The sequence below is a fragment of the Oxyura jamaicensis genome, chromosome 9 (assembly GCF_011077185.1).
Source record: "Oxyura jamaicensis isolate SHBP4307 breed ruddy duck chromosome 9, BPBGC_Ojam_1.0, whole genome shotgun sequence".
In the NCBI taxonomy this organism is placed as follows: domain Eukaryota; kingdom Metazoa; phylum Chordata; class Aves; order Anseriformes; family Anatidae; genus Oxyura; species Oxyura jamaicensis.
Genome location: NC_048901.1, coordinates 7,689,726 through 7,715,771, shown reverse-complemented (window position 1 = coordinate 7,715,771; position 26,046 = coordinate 7,689,726). Strand labels below are relative to the sequence as shown.

Below are 26,046 nucleotides of genomic sequence, written 5' to 3'. Positions count from 1 at the left end.
CATTACGCTAGTGGCAAGCACCAGCTGTTTCAAGTTAAGGCAGACGATGATCCTGCAATAGAGTCTGTATCCCTCTCAGAGAATCCTTTCTCCATTTAAAAAAAGCATCCAAAGTACACCAAGTGTCTGAACGAGCAGTACCTTGTGGCTGTGAGTTCCCTCAGTTAATGGTGCTCTATTAAATGGGAAACCTATTTCACCACTGAGAAAGTTAAGAGTAAGATCACATGCACTGAACACATTCACGCATCTGTTCTTCATGATTCTTTAATGGTTATACCAGTTTCCCCTCACCCTTTTTGTGCATGGACTTCATTATTGTTTATACAACAGGTTTTGTTTTCTTTTCTGTTAGACTGAATATATAAAAGCTCAGAGTGAATTAGAAAAATCTTAATTTCCAGAAGGCTTTAGCACTTAACACAGAGAGGGAATGAAAGCTGAAAATGTTCAACCGTGCTTAAACCATGTGTATTCAGAACAGAAATGATACAAAAAGCATCTTCTTAAAACAAGATTTATTGGCACAAACATACATGTTCCAAATGTATACAGTATTCTTGGAAAATACATTCACCACTTCCAAAAAAATCACCATCCACAGGAAAGTACAGTAATATCAAACTTGGTAAGTTATCACAATTTTAGCATCAAAATGCATGCGGAATTTCATCATTTATAAACAAAATTCCACTGACCTCCAGGTAGAACACTTTAAGAAATTTCCTGGTCTCCACAACATTTTTTTTCCTCCCCAGGTAGCTCTAGTAAGACACAAATGGACTGTTTTCTGTAGAGGCACAAAGCACAGTTTCTTGCCCAGTACAGTCGGGTCTACAAGGTGAGAGATGCTGCTCTCAGCAAAGACTTTCAGATCCTCTCTGAACGCGTTACTACATAGCTTAACACCACCCTGTGGCCTTTAAAAGGATGCAAGTAAAGGTTTGGGCTGGAGTTTAGTTTTCAAAAGGGCAACTGAAAACAAATTTCTGGTTATTCCTGGTAGAGGACGTAAAGCTTAAGGAGCTAAAAGGAAGGAGGCAGAAGAAAGGTTTTTGTTTTGCATTGCCATTCCAGCAGCATTGGATGGGAGCTGGCACCACTAAAGCGACTTGTGAGGAGAACTAGTATCTCAGTAAATCCTTTTTCTTTGGTGCCACTGTAGCAACTTAGCAGCAATGTTTTGCCCCTCACCTCAAACAGTGCAGAGTCAGACTACCAGATGCCTTGAATCTATTTGAATGCTACCGGTAACCTCAGCATTAGTGTCAGAGGAATGGGTTTCATGTATGCAGGGGGGAGGGAATGCACTTGGTGGGGCAGAGAATATACCCAGTGGCAGAATTCATTGTGGAATCACCATCCTTGGAGACTTTCAAAACTCAGCAAGACAAACGCTGGGCAACTTGATCAAACCTCAAAGCTGGCCCTGCTTTGATTGGACTAGATAAACCCCAGGAGTCCTTTCCAACCTAATTTTTCTATGATACAAAGGAAAGGAAAGGCTTTTCCTGTCCTGAAGTAGAACATGGCACAGATTCCTTATCAGGCCTGGATTTAGCAAGAACAAGTGAGGTTTTTCATTGTCTCTCCCCATTAGTATTGGCTGATGCAGTATGCCCTCTCATCTCATGTGGTGGTAAGAGACACACAGCGATGCAATTCTTCCCTATCCTTCACTCCTTTCTCAGAGCTACCGGAGAACAGAAATTCTCTGTATGCTTAAGTGTGTGTTGAAGCAGCTTCCAGAACAGGGCACGCTTTGCTTTTCTCTCCTAGAAGGCTAGAGAGTGTGAAATACCCAACCATCTGTCCATTTTAAGGCTACACTGCTGAGTTGCTTAGCTAGCACCTCCACAGGCTGCTTTAAGGTGTTAAAAATCAAGCAGAAGTCATTAAGAAAAATACTAATTAGCTGGCTGCAAACTCTCATTTCCTGCAATGACTAAAACAAGTTTATAAGAGTTCATATATTGCCACTAAGAGATCATTTTATGTAGCAAAACTAAGTAAAGGTTTCTCATAGTAAATACTAGCTGTGCTTTACCTTATTCATATTTGGAAAGAGAACACATCACCCAAATGGCAAATGTCTACGTATATATGTGCTTCTTTTGGGATGGGGGAGGAAAAAAAAACAGGAGCTGTCAAAAATTTAACCTCTACAACAGTTGGTGTTTCCTCCTCAAAATGTATTTTTGCCACAGACAAAGGATGTTTTTAAGCCCTGCTTTTGAGTAGGAGGTACTAATTTCTAAAACAGGTGCCGATAAACATAATGTGACTAATATTTTGCCACGTATGTGGTCGGGGGAGGGAGGACTTTTCATTTACGAGACAAAGTAATGATGTTTTTCATGACAAGTAGTGGGCTATCGGTAACATTTTATTGTGCAGACCTGTGAACACGTCTTAGCTACATTAGCATTTTATTTTATATCTAATCTCGGAAAAAAGCAAATGGCAAATGGGTTGAACTTTGCATTCTAATGAAAAAAAAATCTGTCATTAATGAGTGGGCTTTGGAAGCTAATTATTTGGGTATCCATATAGCTGCTAATAACTTAAGTAATAGGCAAAGAATACTTAAGTAACTCTTAAATTGTATAACCATGACCTTTACAATACAGTTCTACTTTTATTTTGAGTCTTTTTTTTCCCTTTGAGTTTCATGAAAGTGTCAAAGATACAGTTGCTGGCATACTGAAGTCCTTCCTGTACAACAAAAAGCCTAGTGGACATGCAGTATCTTTACTGCACCAAGCACTCTGGAGCCTTTATTTGACTGAAATCCTTGAGCACTTCTGCAACAGACAAGAGTTGCACAGGATCTTTGGATGGTATATCCCAAAGAGCTCTTTTTGCAAAAAATAGTAGATCACCCTCACTGCGTATGTCTCCTCTGTTTTCAGGAAAAAAAGAGAAAGTAAATTCAACTACGGTCAACAAGTCATAGCTCATTTGAAGTAGTAATCCATATGCACCTCAACAGACTAGCACCACTTAGTTTTAATGTACGAAAGGTGCTCCTAAGTATAGCCAATCATGAAGAAGGAAGTTACTGAATGTTGGCTACATTTCACTTAAACCATTTCCCAATTTACTACCATGTCATTATCACGCAATCCTTATTTGCTGTTTCCTCTCTTCCATCAAAATTGATAAAATTACTGTTACTAGAAATATTAAATAAATTTCATTAACACTGCAGCGTTGCAATTAAAGTAGTTTAGCAAAAATGCTATTGTCTAGCAACCAGGAGCATCCTGCAGCATCACGTCGTTTTGAACTGAGTTATCTAGGAGCTGCATTCTGCCTTCAGGGGTCTCGTCCCATCAGCAGAAGCCAGTCTGAGGACAGCAGGGCATTTTGGGGAGGAGGATGTGCTCCACTCGGGCCTACCTCAGCTTTGATCAAGGTCAACAATAACAACAGGACAGAAGGCAGGGAGTCAATTCAGAGGGCAGCAAAACAACCCCAGCCCCAATATGCTATGCTCCAAATACATTACACTCCAAAAACACAAAGGCTTCCAAAGAGAATGAAGGAAGACTTGAAGAACAATGGAGAAGCCAGCCACTGTGAGAAGAGCTAAATAATGGACAGCTTTTTCATAATTATCTTTGTTGTTCTCTATAGCATTTTCTCTTTGAAAACAAGTACTTTGTCCTTTTAAACTTATAGCACATGGTTTCTTTGCTTGAATAGAGTGTTACGTATGAGCCACAAGGATGTATTCATGTTTTAAACCAGTACAGGTTATGATTTTTGCTTTGGAGAATTAGCAGATGCGATCCAGTCATGACAGAATGGGGTTACTGCAGAAATGACTCATTGTTGGATAATCAAGTGTTTACTTCACCAAACTGCATGTAATCGGACTGCCACAGTTTTTTGCTTTATTGCAAGATGTAGCTTTTAAATGTCAGTGCATCAGGAAAAAAGGTATACTCCCTGGGTGGCTCAGATCTCTTTTCATGCGTGTGTTTAAAGACAGTCTTCTGAGTCTCAATGGAGAAAAAGAGCCACTGAGAACATCAATGGAAACATAAATTAATGACATAAGGAAGGGAAATTAGTTGAAGAAGAAAACAAATTCATTTCTCAAAGTGGAATAGAGAAGAATTTCTGATGGAGAAAAGGAGGAAAAAAAGATGTGAGGTTCTGGTCTGATTGTTTTATACATCTCAGTCCAGTATCCCTACTGAAAATAATAATGTCACCATCTGAAAAATTTTCAGCCAATCGTTTCTCTAGATAGAAGTCTATTTTTTTCAAACTGCATTCTTCAGCCTTCTTGCTTTTTCCATCTAAAGAAAGGAATTTGAGGGTCCTTATGCTCTGTCTAGTACGAAGGAACACATGCTCAAATGGATCACTCCGAGCAAGTGAGACCAAAATCAAGTGGGAGAGCTGAACTGGCTGGAAGAGCATCTCGCTCTTCTGACTGCACATGGGAACCAAAGGTTAAGATCTGTTACAGTCCTAATGTTCAGGTCGGAATGTGAAGCCAGACCAAAGAGACTTTGGCCTCTTTCGGGCCTTTCTCCAGTACTCACTGTGTACATTGGGAGGGAGCCCAGTGCCTTATACGTCTACTGATTTAGCCCTCTTCCCTGTTTAAAGGGCAGGGGAGGCAGGGTCAAGATCTAAATCCTGGGTCACACCCAAGTGCCCTCTCATTTGTTGCAAAGATCTAGCACCAACACAAGCAAAAGAGATACTAGCATCCAAAAATACTAAGATTACACATACTTCCACTGGGTCAATAACCTCCCATGGGACAGAGAAAAAAAAAAAGAAAAACAAAACACTCCATAAAAGTATGAAGAAGAGTTCAGTAACCATCCCAACTTCCAAAAGTTCCTGAAATTTCAGTCTGCTGTTACAGATGCACTTCTGAGAAACAGACCACCATTTTACAGGTGCTCCAACAGAGATGTCAAGTCATGAGCTTGCGTTTAAGAGCTAAAACCCATGGTATTCGGACAAGAAGTAGCTTGTCTGTTCAGAAAGTTATGAGAAGGCCTGTCAGAACAGGGAGAGAAACATGACAGTAACAGAAAGATTTCAAAAGCCCTTACTTCCAAGACAAAAACACAGGAGACTGTGGCTGTTCTAAGTAACTCCTTACATAGTTATAACTGGCATTGCAGATGTTTCAGTCGCTTACCACAGATCACCCTTTAAAAACGAAAAAAGTCAAGTATTTTACTTGCCTCATCTATTCCGGGGCTCACCTCATGCAGGTTCCAATGGAATTGAAGTGCCAGCTTTAAAAATCAAACTGACTACATTTCTAAATCACTTCTTATCCTATAGACCCTTGGTTACATTCAGGATCTTTATCAGATTCTCCCCTCCTCCTAATAATCTTGGATTATGTTGGACTAGGTTGGATTGACTGTGCTGTTACATAACGTGGTCAAGTGAAAAGCAGGTTAAGTGTCCCTGTTTGGGCTTCCTCACTACTTGCTCCTGCAAGCTCCGTGTACCAGATACTTAAGTTTAGAGCCCTATTTATGTTATTGCAGGATGAGCTAAATTAGAAGGAAGACGGTGTCATGCTCAAGCAGGACCTTAATAGCCTGTGAAGAGTGGTTGCAAATAACACTGCCTAAACCTTGGAAGGTGATGTGTAGTCAAGTCGAACAGCAGCTGTGGTACAAACCCAGACCAGCTCCTAACCATCCCATTTCAGCTATGCTGTTCCTGAATGCCATGCCATGCTGGCATCCTAGCTGTACAGCTGTAGCCCAGAAAGCAGGGGAAGAATGCTTCTTACACGGATAGAATATGCAAGTCTCAGATGAGAGACTCTAGCTAAAGCTATCAAACCCCTTGCTCCCAGCCGGAGAAGTCTTCAGTTCAGTCCCCAAGATGGCAGTCATAAATTAATCAGTCTTGCAGTCTCCTGAGGTTTTTCCACGAAGCAGATAAAACCAGCCCTTTTAACCAGCCCAAGCCTGGGCAGTAATTAGTGATGAAGAGGCGTAGCTGAGCTTCTGCACAGTAATTGAAATTCTAACTGGTGCTGAATAAACAAGGAGTTAACCTTTATACGGGAAATTTACAAGCAGGCAGTTGTAGCTATGCATACACATTTTAAGTGCAGAGGCAATGTGCAGAAAGCAAATCAATCCTGCCTTAAACACAAATAAGATCTCCAACTGTGTTTATATAGATTGTCCTCCGTACCACTCTGTGTGTATGTGATGGTGTTGCACAATCCGTGACCCTGAGCAGTCCTATATTACCACGTTCTCGGTGCAGGATAATTAACCCTCTGCAGGAGCAGACTCTGGGTCTGTGCAGCAGGGAAGGACGCACTTGTTCGTGCTTCCTGGGCTGAATGAGAGGTGCTACATGGCTTATCTTACCAATTGCAACCAGTCAGCGCAGCACAGCTAGCAGAGTTGAACATATACAAGCACACTGCAGTGCAACCAAGTTAAAGAGTTAAACACATCAATTTAACATATTTTATTAGCACACGGCAGGAAATTGTCTTTTCATGAACATTTCACAACCCACTAGAAGCTAGGTTTTGTGACTTTACTCTTCCTTGCAAATTCTTACCAACGTCTAGTAGCCATCCCTGTTGGTTACTGTTTTGAGGGAGAATGAGTACACGTGCTACAAACAGGAGTTTCTCTTCTCCAGTCTCCTCTGAAGCTCCCATTTTGATTACTAACTTGCTTGAGCTAGGAGGACCGAAGCTCTGCATGCTTTCAACACTCTCATTATAGTTTCATTTGGAAACTTTGTGTCTTTGTAGCAAGAGGATTCAAAATCCTTGATGTGTATCTGCTGCTTCCATCAGCTAGGTAGTCACTTCAGACTCTGACAGGAGATCCCACTCTCTACGTTAAGGATCTGTGTCAGCACATGACCTTAATGACCTCATCTCCAGAGAAAGCTACCTGTATCTCAGGAGTCCTTTCAGCATTCCTCTAGAAAAGTCCCATGAGGATCAAGTCATGTTCACCATGGGTATGGGTGGTCAGGTCCCACCCTCAGGAGGTAATTTGTGAAGAGCTAGCCAAATATCTCAGTAGTTTAAAAAGGGTCCTGAAGTTGGATGGCTTATTCTTTTTCCAGCAAAGGCTCAATTATACATAGTTAATCAGTTGTAGCACTTCATGGAGTCAAGCCCTTAATGACAGCAAAGTTTCCTGTCTGATCCATGAGGATTTCAGAACTGTTCATGTACTTAGTTGAGGAACTGAAGCGAACAGGGCATACCAGTAGCACATTAGCTAACTTTGAAAGTTATTAATGTTTGAAGGTTACTTCTATTTCATTATGACTGTAGCCACCTGCTTATTAACAATATGAAACAGTACATGTGAAAACGAAGTAATAAATATATGGAAAAGTAATGCAGCTGAAACCATTCAACTAAGCATTACTTATTCTCGCCACAACATTCTACTTGAGCAGTTTGAAAATAGATCCAATGCAATGAACTGGTCTGATTCTCAGTGGTTTGTTTGTTTGTTTTAATCTAAGACCACATCAAGAAAGATACTAGGAATATTTGCTAATATCACTATTTTCAATGCCCTAAGTTGCAGGCAAAAAAAAAAAAAAAAACAAAAAAACAAAAAAAAAAACATCAGCAAAAACCCTTCTTTAAAAAAATAAAAATAAAAATCTAGCAATTCTTAGAAGTACTGAAGAAGTTATCCTAAAACAACCCTGTCAGGATTGCCTGGCTCAAAAATTGATAATTCATTTTTAGCTTGGCTAAATATGTTTAAAACCTGGTATAACTGTCTCTGGATTCTAACCGCATCCCTCTCAAAACAAACTATTCAGTGTTTGAAAAGGAAATCAAAAATGGAAATTGAACATTTAGGAGCAACCCTACAACTACAGCATACAAGAATTTTCCCCAAACTGCAATATATCTTTTAATTATATCAAACATTGGTTTAAGTATGAAAAGTATCTCAGCTGAGCACTTTATAAAGAAGATATAATTTATGAATTATGCACACACACAAATTAATTTTTTTAAAAAGCCTATTAACACCACCAGTTTGGAATAGCGTTTCTCTGTCTTCCTGTGCTCCAAGAAAACTTTGCTAGGCACCATTCCTTTTCTCTGCCTCTCTCTCTGCTATTCCTTCTATTTACCACATCCTTCTCTGCCTGATTTTTAATATGTCCTCACAGTGGGGACCATTTCTGCAAAACAGCGCAGAGGCAGCTTCCTACAATTGTGCTGGAAAGCCACAGACATCCCCAAAGTCATTCGTGTGCTTCAAGTTAGGGCAGTAAGTATTGGGATCTGGCATTCAGGAGAGTCCCATCAAGTCTGACAAACACCGCCTCGAGTTTTTAGCAAGAGTCTGCATCTTGGTCATTTTTGGTGTGTGTGTGACTATTTTTGCATTTCATGTAGCTTTTCCCAGATTCCGCTAGCTAATATTTTTTGGTTGTCATACAGGTTTCTTTCTGTCTTTCATACTGAGGGCTTCTTGGTTGCACCGAACACCCCACAAGGGAAAATTTTAATCCATAAAAGGCAGTCCTATTTACTTTCTGCAGGCAATGTGTGTAGACGTGGACACCACAACTAATCTAAAAACGCGTGTGTTTGGTTGGCTAAGTATAGATGTCACACACCCTAGGAATACTTGCAGACACCACTCTTTTCAAAGTGCAGCAGAGACTCACTACCACAAGAAGCTGCGTCCTATAGTGGATTTTGCCATCCAACTTCAGGTGCTCAGATTGAGAATTTTGGCCCTTGTGTTTGCTGAAGCCTTAGTTTTGGGTCCAATCCACCTTACAGCATCCCTTTAAGCAGGAGCTTCCCCATAGCCGCTCTCTCTGATTCTGAGATGTTTGGAATGCTTTTCATATATTACAGTTTCTGAAGGTCAGTGCGTACACATTTTAAGACACAGTGATAAACAGTGTATGGAACTACTTGGCAGTATTTAGCTGGTACAGTTTCTTGTGGAAACAACAGAATTCCAAAACACACCACATTGAATGCTTATGGGTTATTACAAGCAAAAATCCCAAGACACTGGGAATTAAAAAGCGGAGTTCAACAAAGGAACACGGATACTGTTGGTTGATATGAACAAAGTTGTGCCAAGTCGTCGTCCTTTGCTTTTTCAAGTGGAGAAATAAACTGGGAAAGGAAGCAGAAGGGGAAAAATATGATGTACAACAACAGTTATGACAGTTACCATTGTGCTTTAGTTCACAGAAGCATGTGCTCTCAGGGGAAGGCAAACACCTTCAGCACATCCTGCTGAAGGAGCATGACATGTCTAGCACACAGCATGCCTTCCTGGCTGGAACAGGGCTGCTCCCCCCATCAAAAGGCTCTTAGAGGGAGAACTGGAGTGGAAAGCAGGGGAGACTGCAGCTCCAGAAATAAAAAGGGCAAGGACTGATGTTGATGTGAGCAGTCACCCCCAGTTCCAGCAACACTTGCAGCCCCCCACGGCATAACTCCTTCACTGAGCAGCCGATCTGCTTTTCCAGGGCTCCAGCACCAGGACAGTAGGTAGCCTGGTCTGGGCCATGCTACCACCCGTGGCAGCTTGTTGCTGTGAGGAACTACCCTGTCTATCTGTATCTATAGCCAGCCCTGCACTGAGGGAAGCCAGGCAGACCTTGTCTGTGGCAGCATTTGGACGCTCGATATCAACCAGCATTGCATACTTGAGAGCATCTGAATGAGTACACCACTGAGTTCAATACACAGGGTCCTTCCCGAAGCTGCCAGCTTCAGACAATATTACAGAAGGATCAAACAGACTGAAAAGTAATTTAAAATACAGAGCTTAAATGCATTTAAATCTCACCAAACCTGCACTAGATCTCACTATGGTGAGCCATGACCTGGGTTTGATGATGTGACGTTCAAGTTTGTGATTAAATGCCCTAAAACACAACCTAAGCACGTCAAACCTTCTATTTCTGCTTCCAAACTTCACAAGGCAGGCATCCAACATTTAAAACCATGAGGAAAAAATGTTATTACTTATAATAGAATTACTTATATATAATTTCAGAGTTAACATTTAAGGAGAAATTATGAGCCATCAACTCTGCTTTTTTACTTTCTTGTTAAGATACACAGAATACTTGATGATGCATATGTACACAGCAGCCAGTTCAGAGGCTGCACATCTGTCTTCCCAGGCTGCTGCTCTAAGCTGCCTGTCTCTCCTTTGAAGCCACTTGCCTTGAGTACCCAGTTAATATAGTTAATTAATATCTAGCCATTTGCCATTCTTGCCGTATCAGAGTTACGAAACCCTGCAATCATTCTGGGTCACTCTGGTGCCAGTGTTCGTAAGACTAATAAACTTCCACATGCATCTCAATCCATTTAGTCATGTTTACAGGTGCTCCCGTAAGCCTCCTTTACAAAAGTACCAGAGGAAAATGGAAACATGCCAAAAATGAGGCGTGTAATTTGAGAGCTGGGAATTAATTCACATCCACAGCGTAGCCTCCTGGTGAATCGCTTCTGGGTTACTAGCTGTCTTGTATAACTCCAGAAATCCCCCTTTTAGGAGTTAATGTCATGTTACTGGAGAAGGATCACAGAGAGCACCTGAAGAGCAGCAGCACAGAGGAATTCCAGCCGCTCCAGCTGCACTGGGGACCCAACTTAAATGCCTTCGTGTGAGTGCGTGTAGCATGGGGAATAAACAGGAGGAGTTAGGGACGTGCACTCGCCTGCAGGGCTATGATCCTACTGGCATCTAGTTGGAACTAGATTATCTGTAAGGCCCTTTCCAACCCAACTCACACTATGACTCTACACAGTTATGTCACACAACAGCTGTTGCTAGCCCAGCGGTTACATAACGAAACGTTCAGTTCCTGTCATTACGAGATCCTGGCTCCCAACTAGCACAAAGGCCATTATTCATTCATGTGCTCTCCTTCCTGTAACAGAGGGGTAGGATGAGATGATCTTAGAGACAAGAAACCAGTAAGACTTTGGGCCACCTTTTACAAATATTTAGGTATTCAACATGGAAAGTGTTTCTCAGAAGCACCAGTATGTCAAATTCCAGCTGACTTGGTGCAAACTAAGCATCTACATGCTGTTTTAAAAAAATAATTAATGTCCATTTGCATGTGGGCCTTCACCCTCATTTTTATAGGCATGAGCTAAGTCAGTGATTACTGTTCTCACTTGAAGCAGCTAGGACTGTGGTCCTGGTTCTAATGAAGATATCTGACACTGCATAAAAAAGCATACAAACATGAAAAGGGAAAGTCTTTAATCCTAGGGGAAGTTATGTAACTTGCTAATGTAAGATACATTAAATGTCAGCAAATCCTACCTATGTGTCCAAGGAGTTTGCCGTAATTCTTGCTATAACGGCATGACACTAGAAGGGGAATTTCACAAATTAATCTGTTTAAACATTTTATATCCTTTTGTTGTTGTTGTAGTTCTGTTTTCTAATATATCAGCACTTTATAAGTCACAGAGATGTCAGATCATAAATGAAAGAAAAAATGAATTACTCACTTATAATTATAATGAGAATGACTGCGCATACTACACCAAGGATGATCATCATCTATAAAAAGAAAGTTATGAGAAAAAAGAAAGTCAGGTTTTCACATGAAAAACATTAACCCCTGAGGTTTTTTTTTGCTTTTATTTTGTGGCCCTTTCTGTGCGCTTTTACTTCTTGCACAGACTCACTGCATTCAGTGTGGCCAAACCTAGCTCAAAATCTGGGTCTGTAGCTCCAAAAAGCTCCACTTCCTGCACCCCTTGGCACAACAACCGCTAGGAGAAGTCCAGACAAACTGTGTAGTTGAGTTTCTAACATAGATGCACTTCTTTCTGGAGTGTTTGTACATGTCCTTTACCCAGAATATTCTGTCTTGCTTTACATTTCATAGCAGTGTGGATTGAAGAGATGAAGCAGGTAACAACAGGACGGTAAAAAGTGCATGTACGATTCTCTTTTGGAAACAGGTGGTTTTATGTGGCTGGACATGAATTGTCAGTAGCAAAGATGGTTTAGAAGAGAAATGGGAATTAAGCTGAACTTTTGGCATAGCGTTCATGAGTTGGTGGTGCACGAGTAGAAGGAAGCAAGGTTGTGGGGTCTTATATGAATAAAAGGAGCTGAAGTTTCTGGGTCCAAAAAAGAGAGCTCCTGGAGAAGGTCTGAAAAAGCAGAGGAGAGTGAAGTTCCCTCTATTTATGGGAAAGGATGAGGCTTTGAGGACAGCACAGGAGACAGCTGGTTGATTAAAGATCTGGTCTATGATCTGCACCTCTACTGGCATTTCCTCACTTCTCACAGCAGGTTGCGGACCATCCCCTGCCTTTTTTTTTTTTTTTTTTTTTTTTGTAGTTGACCATCCTAAAGAACAAGAAGCTGATAATCTCCCACTTATTTTCGCCAACTTCTGGTATTCACTACGCCTGATTGGGTTTTGTAGTTCACACAAGGAACTCACATGAATCACCATGAAAAGCTCTCCCATCCCTATCTGTAGACACTAACAAAGGCATTAAAATTTGGATCCAGATTGTATATACTGCAGAAATGATCTAAAGAATAGATCTGGTAAAGATAAAAGTTGTTTGGCATATTAATTTGGATTCTGGAGGTCAAGGCATCCTCTCCCTTTGACAAGAAGAAACCATTTAGAGATCCCATCCTAGAATCAAAGTCCCAATACATGACACCTGCCATGAAGCTATTCTTAACAGAAGGTCTTTGTACTCCTTACCTTGCAATTTTTCCACCAATATTTTCTCTTCAGTTTGGCTGCACTGGTTTCAAACTGCGAGGCGCCTGCTTGCAATGCATCTGCCCGGTTGTCAAGCTCTGACAGCTTCTGGTCTCTTTCTAGCACCTTGTCCACGTTCATTCTCATGATATCGACCACCTGCAAAGGTATAGCCCCACGTTAGATTCCACGCACAGTAAAGCCAAAGGTCACCCATACATTCACACTCTGAATTATGTCATAGTGAAACCAATCTTTTGCCATTACAGCATGTGATGGCAAGTACTTGGACAGAGCTCTAACACCATGCTATGAAAACAGACGCACCAAGAACAGCTCGACTGTGCCCAGATGGCATTAAAGGTTATAACAACAACAAAAAAAGGAACATTATGAAATACAGTAATTAGTTTAATTAAAGCTTTTGATTTCCTTTAGCATGCAAATAACTGTTTCACTATAAGTACAAAAAAACTGATGGAGACCTGTACCTCTACTACAGGTTGGTTGAAAATTGTCCAGTCATCACTAAACACAAGCCATTATTTTCCTTATGCATTTAATGTAATTTCCTTATCTGAATAGAGAAGTTGACTAGGTAAAGGCCATTCTAAGAGGAACAGATATATATTTCCTGACCAAGAAATTTGCTCATTCGGAGAGCGGGAGGTTTTTCCTCAGACAAGAGGCAAAATTCAGCCTGAAGGGTAGCAGGGAACTCACGTCCCATCAACGGAAAAAAACATGTGCACATCCAGTACACAGAAGGTAAGGCCTATTCATGCATATATTTTATACACTGTGTTAGAGAAAAATCCTCTTCCAGAAAGCCAATAATCCCTAACAGAAATCCTGTACAAATTCATAAATGATAACAGAAATGTTAGATGGCACACCAGTCTTAGATTTGTTTCCTTCATCCACCAAACTTAACGTAAAATAAAACATTTTGGTCAACTGAAATTTTCTTAATTGCTTTTCCAAACCAAGACCTTCTAGGCATTTCATTTCATATCATATTAAAAAATAATAATTTCTCAGCTGGCATTTAGTTAAATTTTGTCTTGGTACAATGTATCATAGTAAAAATTTTTACCTCTTTGAAAATGCTGAAACAAAATACTGTAAAAATTTCCTACCACTTCTCTCCTTTTCTGGCCAGAACTATTTATTGAATTTAACATGAATGCTGTGAACATTTGTTCATCCAAGACTGCATTTTTGTCAAATAAGTAAATGTCTGTCTAGCCTAAAAGCAAGCCTTAGAAAATAAGCTCTAGGATGCCTAGAGAAATTACAGGGGGAAACCCAGCAGAATACAGCTGAAATGAAGAACTCGGAGGACTTCCAGTCATTTTAATAACGCCAAAAGTTTGCTCTTAAGCAAAATCATGAGCTTTGAGATTTGGTTTGGGATCTGAAGTGCTGTGCACACCAGTCGGAGCAGAAGAGTAGCGGCAATGCGGTGCCTGGCCGCGGTGTTTGCTGCCACCTACAGATTACTTTCCCACAAGACATGAAAGAAAAACGGCCCGGAAAGATCTGGTAAGGACGGGCAGAGGAATGCTTAGCGGATCAGACAGAACCTTCTGTGCTGTAAGCCCCGCTGCCTTCACAGGACTGAAAGACCAGTAGTGTTTGTCTCCCTTGGCTGTTCTCATACTGTGATTTAATGATTAATTGTCCATTCCCTGTTAAACAATATCTGCTGAACATGCCCTAGCCACTCAAAACTACCCCATACCAAAAACCATCTCCCTCTCAAACTGGAGCTGAAGAAAATGTGGATGCTAATTATCACCTGCGTAATCCTCAAGTCCAAGAGCTACACACTCTCCTCTCCTACTGGGTAAGAGTTCCTGACAAAATTACTTCATCATGCTTCACAAAAACTTGCATGGGCTTCAGTGAGAATGATCAGACTACAGAATATCTCAAATAGAAAGTGGGGGCTCACTGGAGCCATCTCCTTTGATGTGTTTGAAGAACCCAACATGTCTGACCTGCATTACTCCTTTTAAGTAATAACAAGCAATTATTTTTCATCTTTTAGGGCCAAATACTTTTACTGTAGCTCACGTAAACAATTACAACACCATTATGAAGGAAGATGTTCAGTACAAGAAGTTTATTTCATTATTCTGACCCAAGACAGATGCTGAAGTGTAATACTCCTTTCCCTGCTGCAAGAGACACTCCATTAACATCAACAAAGTTACAGTGATGTGAAAATCAGTGATAATGAAAGAGCCGGGCCTAGATATTTCTGCAGATGGATGATGATCTTGTGATCAGCTCAAAGCATCAGCAAAAGGGAGGCCAGAAAGACCCTGGTTCAGATTTCAGCAAAGAAAAGTTCTCAAAGAGACAAACCTCAATTTGACAGGAGTATTTAATTCATCTTAAGAAAGGCATTTGAGTTGGATGTTGTGAGGTCTTTTATAGTATACCTAGAGCTTTTGAAAAGAGGCCTTTTTGCTGGTAAACAGCTATTTTATAGCTTTTATTTTATTGACTTTGAATAAAAGAATCACACGGGCCCTGGGCGTTTCCCCAAGGGCAGTAAGTAATTACTTAAGTCTTTGTAGGGGTTTAGCAAAACTCTGTACTAAGTAACCAGCACACAAACGTGCACAGCAAGCATGCAAGGATGCTACAGCTGCTGCTGTACTCCTGTTACACTCAGAGTGCACCCATGAGTATGCTCGTTCACTCCCGTTAGCATGGCAGTTAGATGGACGTCGGCATTACAGCCAAGGTGTCAGGGATTTTCTGTATGCTACATGAATTTAAGAATCCATGCTGGAACAGGCACGTGTTCCTCCAGGACCATTCAGAAGGAGTGAGGACTTGTTGAAGATGTTGTGATGTCATGTGTGGGTGCCTTTCTTTGGGGATAAATTCTGATGATTAATCATTACAGCTCTGACTAATAAACACAGCCCTCACCTGTACAACACTCATAGCTTGCACGTATCTACAGGAGACCAGTGGTTTGTCTCTATGAAACAGCCGCTGAGATTAGCATACAAACTTTAGGAATGCAGGAACAAGATTAAAGAGCTGATTCACTATGACATCTCCTCCTAATGTGACTATCTGTGATGCATTCCTGAATCAGCACCGATGTCCATACTTATTCTACAGGAGTGTTACCAGTACAACAATGTTCACGCTCTTGTACTGTCTGCCTCCTCATAAACGCCATCCTTTGCTAAACCTCATCTCCTAGACCCACCGTCTTCAGACAAGCAGGATCACTAGTGAGGCAAGCATCTTAAAGGAAAAAAAAATCACAACACCCCTGTGGTGAGCAACAGTTCACGTGGAGCGACTTACCTCATCCACCCGGGCTTGTGTCTGCTGCAGCCGTTTGCTACTTGCCACATTGGTAGCAGGAGGTGGCCCTACAGCCCCAGCACTGGTGGGACCTTGGGCAGGAGGAGCTGGAGCAGACCTAGATCAAAAACAGAGAACATAAAAAGTGACCAAATGCATTTTCACTTGTTTACTACTCTCTTCTGGAACAAGTCAAAGGTTTGTATCTCCTTTAAAAGTTGTCCATTGTCTGACAACCCTCCATTCCTGGATCACAGCCCTGATGTCCCATTGCATCCCATTCTGCAATTAGATGCACAGTATATCTGGTTGGGTCCGTATCAAACTCTTCCCCTCCCTTGCTGCCTCTTTAAAAAGCAAGCAGTTCTGGTCATCTACCCCAAGTTAGGCCAAAGACCAAACTGATCACGGGCCTGGCTAGCAGGGCAGAGCTTACATCCCACTAAGAAAACAGACTCTTGTCCAGGTATTTTGCATCAATATTATAGGAGCTAGGGCTGCAAGCCTGTCTTCTTCCTCAGCATGCTGAAAGCTGTGCTCCCCTGCTCCTTGATGTCGGGCTGGAACCTAACCAAGTGAAGATAAACAACGGAGAAGAGAGAAATGGCGGAGGAAGTGGGGGCAAGAATCACTCTGCATGGGGTTAGGCATCTCAGGCACTCAGCAAGGTTTAAACACCCCACTGGTGGTCACCAAATGCCCCACCTGAGCAGCTGTCCAGGCTTGAACACCAGCCATGGACCCCAGATGAATATTTGCAGCAATGCTTTGAACAGAGCCCTGATCTAAGCATCAGTTCCACTCTTAAGCATCAACATCGGTTTCCCCCAAGCTTGCTTTAAGATAACAGAAGACAGAATGAAAGCCCCCTGCAATGCAACAGATCAGGTCTATGCCAGTGCATGAGCTTGTGCAGGCACGTCGCCCTGCCAGCCTGAACAGGGTCCGTCAACCTCAGCCAGTCCTTCTTCACACCCACACTTCCAGTGTGTGAAGCCTTACCTTTCCTTTCAAGGGACCCCTGCCACTTCCTGCAGGGAAATAAAACCCTTCCTGGAGCTGCAGAGGAAATCCCTTAAGCATGTGAACTGAAAAATATCACAAATCCCACTCCTGCGTTACCAATGCCTTCCCACATTAACAGACTGAGAGAACACAGTGTTTCTCCATGAATCATTCTCTTTTACACCCTGGGGTCTGATTAATGCTGCTGGAATTATGGCCCCATTAAGACACTGTCAAAGTGCCTAGAGGCATCTAAAGTTTGTTCCCTAGAGGTACCTAAAGCTGCAAAATTCAGTTTGACAGCACTGCCTGCGGGGTGAGATCCCTACAGATAACTGTGACCCTCACACAGACTCCCAGCGATGAAGCTGCTGTTGGCAGACCTGGAGCACTGCTGCATCTTACACTTCTTTTTTAAACTGCAGGTGAGAACAGCATTGTCAAGCTGTAGCTGAAAGAAAAGAATTTGAGCTGTACAGAAATTGCTTATGCCTTGAGGACCTCACAGCCCCTGTTAAAAACATAAAAGATCAGATGCTGTTGCCACCTGCAACAGAATAACACCACTGAAGGACCGTGGGCCAGGATCCCAGCAGAATTTATTCTGAGTTTACGCTGTCGTCACAAAGGATCAAAGTCTGACCATAACATATACGAGACCAAATAATAATGACAAACAAGATCACACCTGGAGCATTAGTAACTTCAAAAGGAATTCCTAGAACTGTTCAGATCAGAACAATTGATCTAAAATTGAAATTGTGAAATTTCTTTGCAGTCAAAGAAGTAGATAGGCTTTTCCCCAGTCAACATAAGCAGATATTTTTCTGGGGAAGCATTGTGTCATATTTCTCACTACTACAAACATTAACACAAGAGAGGACCTCTGTTATGTACTGCTAGCATCCCAGAGACCTTAGGAGTGAAATGCATGAGAAGTGTTAGAAGCCACATGTTTTCACTAATAAGCATAGCTTATAAGTGCAGCGGTGTTCTTGGTCAAATCTGTGATCACTAAGAAGTTCAGTGCTCTGCCATATACCTTTTCTGCCCAGTAATTTTCATTGTGTGTCTGTGTGTGTCTGTGTTTCCCTAACTGTCCTTCAAATGATTTGGCATAAAGCAGACACTTCCAAGTTTGTTCTCTTCCAGCTCCTTGCTGCCATCTAATTTAGGTTAAACTATTTTTCCTGGGGTTGCTCTGCTCCCTGTACAGGCAAGGAATGGTAACAGCAATAGTTGCTTTTACAGCCGCCTTTACCATCCGGCTGTAGCTACTGTACCTACCAGAGAGAGATGACAATTCTTTATGTTAAGGTACAGCAAGCTTGTAATTAACAACCACATCTTAATCAATTATGTCAAATCTAATACAAGAGCAGCCAGAGCTGGATGCTGCCTACAGAGCAGATCTACTCTTCCCCAGCCTTTTGCCTCTGGAGTTGTGCTCTCTTTACACAACACCAGCGCCTGCCTGACCCGTGGCTTTGGGGGTCAGAGCAGCGAGCAAGCAGAGGAGCAGCGAGCAAGCAGAGGAGCAGCGAGCAAGCAGAGGAGCACTTGCCAGCAGAAGCACAGCATCCAGCACACACAGAGGGCAGCACGGGTTCCCAGACATGCTATAGGAAGGCAGCTAATGCCACCAGCAGGTCTTGCGGGTTAACAAGGCATAAGCCCTCTCACATAACTAGGCAGCACATAACATCCAAAAGAGGTGAAACAGCAACAAAAGTACCTGCACCACCTCCTTCTCCCAGCCTCCCAGGGCACTTCAGAGCAGGACTGAGGGTCTCCATGCTTCTGGCTCAGCCCTGTCAGTGTTTGAGCTCTGCAGAAAGGATCCCAGCAGGGCGGAAGCAGCAGAAGATGCTACTTCTGTGAGCTACCATGGCTCCAGCCCCACAGGGTACTTGTTAAGTTTGTCTTTGAACCTACATTTTCTAATAAAGAGGGAAGTGAAGGCTTAAGTCACTGGAAAGCAACAATGTTCTCTGGGATATTCTGGTGCAAAAATGGTAGAATGAAAGTCCAACCTACATTTACATTGTTCTATTATTGCCTCTGTACTGTGTCACATCAACTTGTAATTTCTCAGAAACATTACTCAAACAAATTTATGCAAAACATTAATGCTATGTTAGGCTTTTTTTTTTTTAAGTAGTGATGCTTCTTGTACTTCAAAGTCCTACTTCTCATGGCCTGGCCTGATTTTTAGGAGCTATAAAAGAATACAAAATCCATATAAAAGCCCTGTCACTGGGCCCTTAGCCTTCAGACTTGTGTACTAAGTTTTTAGGGGGGAGTAAATATAGTTATCACTGACGCTGAGAATCTCACTGTCAGGAACAGGTCAAATTAATTTTGCAAGAAATAATGCTCTATTATTGTTGGTGAAAAAGGGGTATAAATCCCTAGGCAATCTTCTTAAACAGCAAGCAGTGTTGCAGAGCACTGTATTACACTCTAGGAGAGCGACAAGTGACAAAGAAGCAATACCATGGGCAGGCTGAGCACGCCTGAGGACAGCCCTGCACGCTTGGAGCAGTTAGGTCGCTCTTTATGTAACCTCAGTTGCGTCCTTGCTCCCCAGCATGCCAGGTAGCACATGAGCAATCTCACTGATTGAAAGCAGGTGCTGGATCTGTGTATGTACACAGCCGCCTAGGAAGAAACAGTTGGGAACTGTCCTAGTGATTCAGTGAAATGGTCTCAGCTGACTCAGACTTCCCAGTTCTTTTGGTTACTTGCTGGGCCTGAAGCTGTTAGGTCAAAATCATGACTAGCAGATACCTCACCTGCATAGTTTGGAAGCGGTTTACTTAGCTCTAGCAGGTAAAGGGAGCTGCAGCTCTAATTAAGAGAGAATTGGGGGTATCTTGCATTACAGTTTTCCATTTCAGCACCAGTTGAAAGAACATTAAGGATGACCATGCATCTTACGTGCCTGACACATACCGCATCTTGGTTCATCCGTAGGAGAATTTTGTTGGTCAGACTACGGAAGGGAGATGCACAACGCAGATACCAGGAGGATGCCAAGCCGTCAGCGTGGCTGCACGAGAGATGCTTTGGTATAGTTCACATTAGGACCTTGACAGCTGTCTTCAGCAACTTGTTCTTGGTTTTAAAATCTCAGCTGTGGGACATAATCTCATCAAAGTCTTTATCCTAACAACATCGCAATAAGCTAAGGAAATACTATTATTCCTGCACACATCTGGGAAACTGAGGAACAGGGAGATGGGTGACGTGCGGTGCCCCAGGAAGGCCTAGCTGCCTAGGCCTCATCCTTGCCATCCTCCCGCTGCCCTCTTCTTCAGCCACTGGCTCCAAACCAAAGCTCACAAACATATTTCTGAGAGCAGGCATCATTTTCATCCTCTCAGACTTAAAGACTGAAAGACACGCATAGCTAAAGGTTACAGCAAGAGGAAAGCAAATGCTATCAGACAGCTGTAGCTGGTATCAGCGGGCAGGGCCCCGGGGAGGGGGCAGGGAATCAGCGCAGCAGCAGGTTTGACTAATGAGCCCTGTAAAAAGTGAAAGCAAGGAGGCAATTTTCTATGAATCCCAGTCTGATTTCTCTTTCCTCAAACCCTCTCCCTGTTGTTCTAATAAAACAGGAATTTGCACTGTCTCTCTTCCTCTTTATTTTTTAACTGCCCAGGTGGTGTATCTCTGTAGTCAATGTTTGCCCTTGTAACTAGCCCAACTTTGGTATGTTTAAGACTCTGTTCTTGCATTTGGACCCCTTCGAAATCAATCCATCCATCTGGGCATGACTGCTTAAGTGAGGTTTCACAGTCTGCGGTTCCAAAGGCACTAAAAAGCAAGCAAGCTGTATTTAATTGTAAAATAATAACAACAAAAAATCAGAACACTTCCGTAGCATTGTACTGTTGAGACTTAACTCTAAACCAACAATTAAAATCAGCTACAAGTACAAATTCATACAGTATTTTAGTGACTAAGCATGTCAGTGAAGGTCCAGAACTTAACAATAACTGGAGAGAAAAAAAAAAAAAAAAAAAAGAAAGAAAAAAAAAAAAAACAGAGGCTCACAATTGTCCCTGGTACAGAGAGCGTTCATCTGTGAATTTAGATAAATCTGCAAGCTTTGAGACAGGGAGGATTTATAAGGAAATAAAGGAGCTCTGTGGCACTGGGGGGTGGCTCTTAGTTTTGAACAATGCAAAACAATGCAACAGTGCAGCAATACCTTTTTTTTTTTTTTTTCAGTAAACAATTTTTCTACTGCTGATTTGCAAGGGAGAACTTTTACTGACTATACTTAACAGTCTTCTGCTTTCTGGAGGGATTTGCTGGTTCCCAGTGTACTGATAATTGGATTCTTCCAAATGGCACCTTATTTCTGCAGCAGGTCAGTTTAGCCAACTCCAGCACAAATGATTTTTAATCACTTCAGCTAAGTGCAGTTTGACACAGTCCCCCCAGCCTAACCAAATAGCCTAACCAAAGAGGGCAGAGTAAAATTCTGTGCTAACCTCCTTACATGCCATCTCTCAAAGAAATTGACACCTTTAATATCTAAACTCCTTGAAGTTTTGGGTCTTCCAGCATTGTGTGCCTAACTGTACAAACGTAACAATGATACAGGGCTAGCATAGTTGTGGATGGGCTCTCATGTTCCTGTTTGGGATCATGTGTGTCTAGAAATCAAGTACTATCTATCCCGACACCTCCTGCCAAAATTTTTGCTTTTCCCACAGCAAACTGTGGTAGCGTCAGATGGCAGGTCCTGTAACTCTTTCAAAACCACACACTTATGTGAGGAGACGTCCAGATAAAGGACACTTCCAACAACAACTGAAACATAAGTGTCCTTCAGAATTAGGTTTCCAGCCATCTTACAGGTTGATAATCATGTTCTCTGCCTGTAAGGTGAAAGGACTCTTCAAAAGTAAACCCTGGTTAGAAAACACGACCTACTTCGTTCTGAAATAGATGCACTCTCAATAAGGGACTGCTTTCAGTTCTGTTGCCCACTAACCGTAGGTATTTCAGATTTCTAGCTGATCTTCCCCTCTCAAGTTACTATTCCCTGCTCCAAGCTAATTTTATCTTTGCTTTCATTGTACTAATCTCACTTTCACAGGCAAACAAAGCTGCTCTATGGGAGTAAAGAAGGTCATGATATTATAAAGCTGATTAGAGCGAAAAGATAATTATACTGTTAACGGGAGCGTCACTGCTGGGCTAATGGACAGTTGCATAGCTGGGGATGGAAAGAAAGGTGGTTTCAGTCCTGTGAGGTTTCACAGAGGGAGTAGAATTTACTCCCAGCACGACCAAACAGGCTTCCTTCACTACCAGGGAACACTCACAGTTTTAACAGACATGATGTTCTTCGTTCTGCTTTTCAGTGTTCCATCTGAGACCTTCAGTATTCAGTAAAAATGTGACTATTGCCAATTAAATGGCTACCGACTTTAATTTAGACTCAATGCGTTCTCTATAAATTGTAAAATGATTTCTCATGCTATTCGTAATAATTGGGTTGTAATAAGTAATAGTGAATTGGTGGTAGGAAAAAAAAAACACACATATAAAAGGAATTAGCATTTTGAGATATCTTAATTTTGTGAAGAAAGTTCTGCTTTGAACACGCTTCTGTTCCCAAGTGTGATTTTCACACGCTACCAGCAATATTCTACAAGGACTCTCCATTATTACAAAATATTTACTCTGCTCATCAGCCAAAGAATAATGCCCTACATTTAATGTCCTGGGAACACATTTAATTAAATATTCCCACCAGTTTATTATGACTGTATTGACCATCTGGTGTGCTAAATATGCACACAGAGGAAAAATAGAGGAACCTAAGACATCATCTTTAATTTGATCATCACTTGTTATGCTAGTAATGACTGACTGATTTATCTTCTCCAGTATCTTCTATTCAAGCCAAATAAGTATTACTTGCAAGGCCCAAAGCACCTGAATCCTAAATTAAACCAATTAGTTCAGCTGAATGATTTTTGTGACAAAGAATTTGCCAGAAAGAGTTGCATTATTTCCATAATTTCCCTAAATCACAGTCTTCACAACAGCCAGTTGTGGTGACTCAGGCAGGGTTTCTGTTAGTCAGAAAAGCAATGCAAGGCAGGATTCCTCTTCTGAAATATCAGCGCTCCAGATTTTTTTAGATTCTTCTTTCCCTTGCTGTCATCTTTTGCAAAGGCTGTGCCTAAGATAAAGTCAATGCAGTGTGGGGACATTGATTCATGTGTTTACCACTGACCACGCTTTGCGGAGTAGTCTGATGGATCTGCCTGAAGGATGATTAAGGGTGAGGTGACTCAGGGTGGTGTTGGACACATTGTAGGTTCACGAACTGAAATTCAGAACAACACTCAGATGCCAACTGTCAAATATACGTTAGCGTTCAGTGATCACCTGCCCCGAAAGTATCTGCACACAGACTAATTCTATCATGCCTTTAGATCCCAGCTGACCACTGTCTTCTTCACCCTTATCTGGATAAAAGAAGGGTTCAACAAAAATATTTGGAACTAACGAAGCAGACAGCCAGCTACACTCACTGTTATAACCTGTAGCCCATCTGGTCCACTTAAAAGAGCGCTCGGTTGACCACTTAATCCGCAGTTAGGAGTTGTGTTGAGCCTGGCTCTAACCACACTGTGATACAAGTTTTCTAAGCCCCACTATTAATTATGTTTTTATACCTTAGCATTTGCCTCTCCAAAAGCAGTGGCAGCGATGGAGGCTCCCCACAACCTCACACATATTACAGAGCACCCAAGGGAGCTGACCAGCTTGCGGGGCAGCTCCAGTGCAGCCTGCTCCCTTCCTGCCAGCACGGCCTCGCTGCTGCCCTGCCCAGATCAGTGGGAGCTTTGCCCCTAGCAAACCTCTGCATCAGGCTAGTTACAGATCTGGGTAATCTCTGATCACAGTAGGTATATTTTTTCACATCTACAAGGGCTGTAAATCTATATACTTAAATAGAGAGTACTGACACAGCTGAACAACTCTAAAATGAACAATCTCCTTTTGAGGTAACTTCCCTAGACTGAACAGCACCTTTAGCCATTTTTTTTTTCCTTAGAAAAGGGTTAACTCTCACTGTTTGCTCCTAAGGTATACATAAATGAATGTGCTGCTACAAAAAGTACCAGATTCTAGCTGAAGTTCCTTACCCTCCATCAGCACCTTGTGTTTGGTTCTTAATCTGTCCCCTTTGAGCTGATGGAGTCTTCTGCTCTATGCCTGACAGCTCTGTCTTGCACAGTGCTGTTACTTAATACACCTGGAAAAATAAAACTAAGACCGACTATCACAGGAAGAGTTGCATTTTTCTCCCTAGGAATTTTAGCTTATAAATAGAAGAGTGCTTTTATTGGGCATTAAAAAACAGACACCACCCTCAAAAAGAAGACAAAACAAACAAAGCACACACACACACAAACCCACCATACACACAAAGAAAAGCTTCAAGAGAGAAATCAAATCCTGGATAACACAAAGCCTTTATTTTCCTCATGCTAGGTTACTGATCTGAATGTAGGGAAAGAGAAAAACTAGTTGCAAACTGAAACAACACTGGATTAAAGAAGAAAATCCTCAAAGCATACTAGGCTGTGGAAGGATGAAACCTAACAGACCGATGCTTCACTCAGGGTCTTACCGGGCTATGGCTGAAACAAGTCAAGAATAAAGTGATAAATACACTGAAAGTATAATTGCTGGTGGTAATTACCCTCTGCATCAGAAGAAAAAGAAGAAACACTGTTTCCCTTGGAAACTATAGGAGCAATATATAAATACCAAATACTTCCCTAAAGAAATGCTTCAGAAATTCAGGATTCTAAAGCCAGAGTACGTTGGAACAAGCCAGTGACATTAAGCATCCTGGTCTGCTGGACAATCCAGACTTACAAAGCTCTACCTACAGCCTCTGGAACAGTCACTAAGGACATAGTTCAGTGGAAATGGTCAGCTTTAAGCAAATTCCCAAGCCCTATTTCTGAACAGAAAGCTGATGAACTTGAACTTCATGCTGACATGGTACAGCCCGGTTAGACTTCACCTGTGTTCTCAGGAGTAGGAGCATCCCCTATTTCTGCCTTTCTGTGTAGGCTATCAGCATCACGGGCTAAACCCAAAGGAGTAAACAGGCAGCAGCTGGGCCGGGAGTGGGAGGGGAGAATCTGGGCTGAGTTTGACTCAGTCACCCCCTACTCACTGACTCATGTACTGATGCAGAAGAAACTGCTGCAATTTGTGCTAGTTGCAGTCAATTATAAGGTAACTCTAATACAGAGGAGAAAGAAATGGTACGAGTGACACACTTTCCCTGCTTTTAAGTAATATTTTTTTTGGCAGGAAAATACTTTTCATGCCTCTCTTTTGAGAGACCCAAATTAAAACATAGGATGCTTTGGGGCTTTCTAGTTGCTTGTAAATTTCTTCATTGCATTCTAATTATGTTTTACAAAGAAATTAACTATTATCTTTTTGTTGTTGTTGTTGTTGTTTTAATTAAGAAAGCCCTACCAACCACAAAACAGCTGAAAGATAAAGCCACACTTCCATCAGCAGTGAAATGTTCTTGTCGTCTTGCTACATACACCTCTATACAGCAGCAGTTTCATCACAACTTAACTTCATAGGGTAATTACCAGCCTTACTTATATTAATGCTCCATTACTAGGAGGCTTATTAAGCTTAAATCTTCTCTGACTACTTGGCCAAGATTACTGCAGAGAACATTTTATCCCACCTACTTGTTACCTAAACAGCAGACACACGATGTGCAAGAGTTAAGAGAGAATAGCAAAAGTACCTGCATATAAAGCTCAGCTTTCATCCTTACTCCTCATAGAACATCACATTCGGGTCTTGGAGAGTTGTCATGAAACATATCTACCATCTGCAAGTGACCGTGTCCTAATCACAGGTGCTCCA

General features: G+C 41.8%; 1 protein-coding gene across 1 annotated transcript in view; it reads right to left on the bottom strand.

Annotated features, from left to right (window-relative positions):
- Positions 1 to 503: 503 nt before the first annotated feature.
- LOC118171450 (vesicle-associated membrane protein 2-like) overlaps positions 504 to 26,046 on the bottom strand; it is a 47,810-nt gene continuing 22,267 nt past the window's right edge. Inside the window, exons 2-5 of the mRNA XM_035334570.1 lie at positions 16,090 to 16,207; positions 12,751 to 12,909; positions 11,525 to 11,576; positions 504 to 9,151 (exon numbers count right to left, since the gene is read on the bottom strand). Coding sequence (XP_035190461.1) covers positions 9,135 to 9,151; positions 11,525 to 11,576; positions 12,751 to 12,909; positions 16,090 to 16,207 — 346 coding nt within the window. The 3' untranslated portion in view covers positions 504 to 9,134. The remainder of the gene's footprint in view (positions 9,152 to 11,524; positions 11,577 to 12,750; positions 12,910 to 16,089; positions 16,208 to 26,046) is intronic.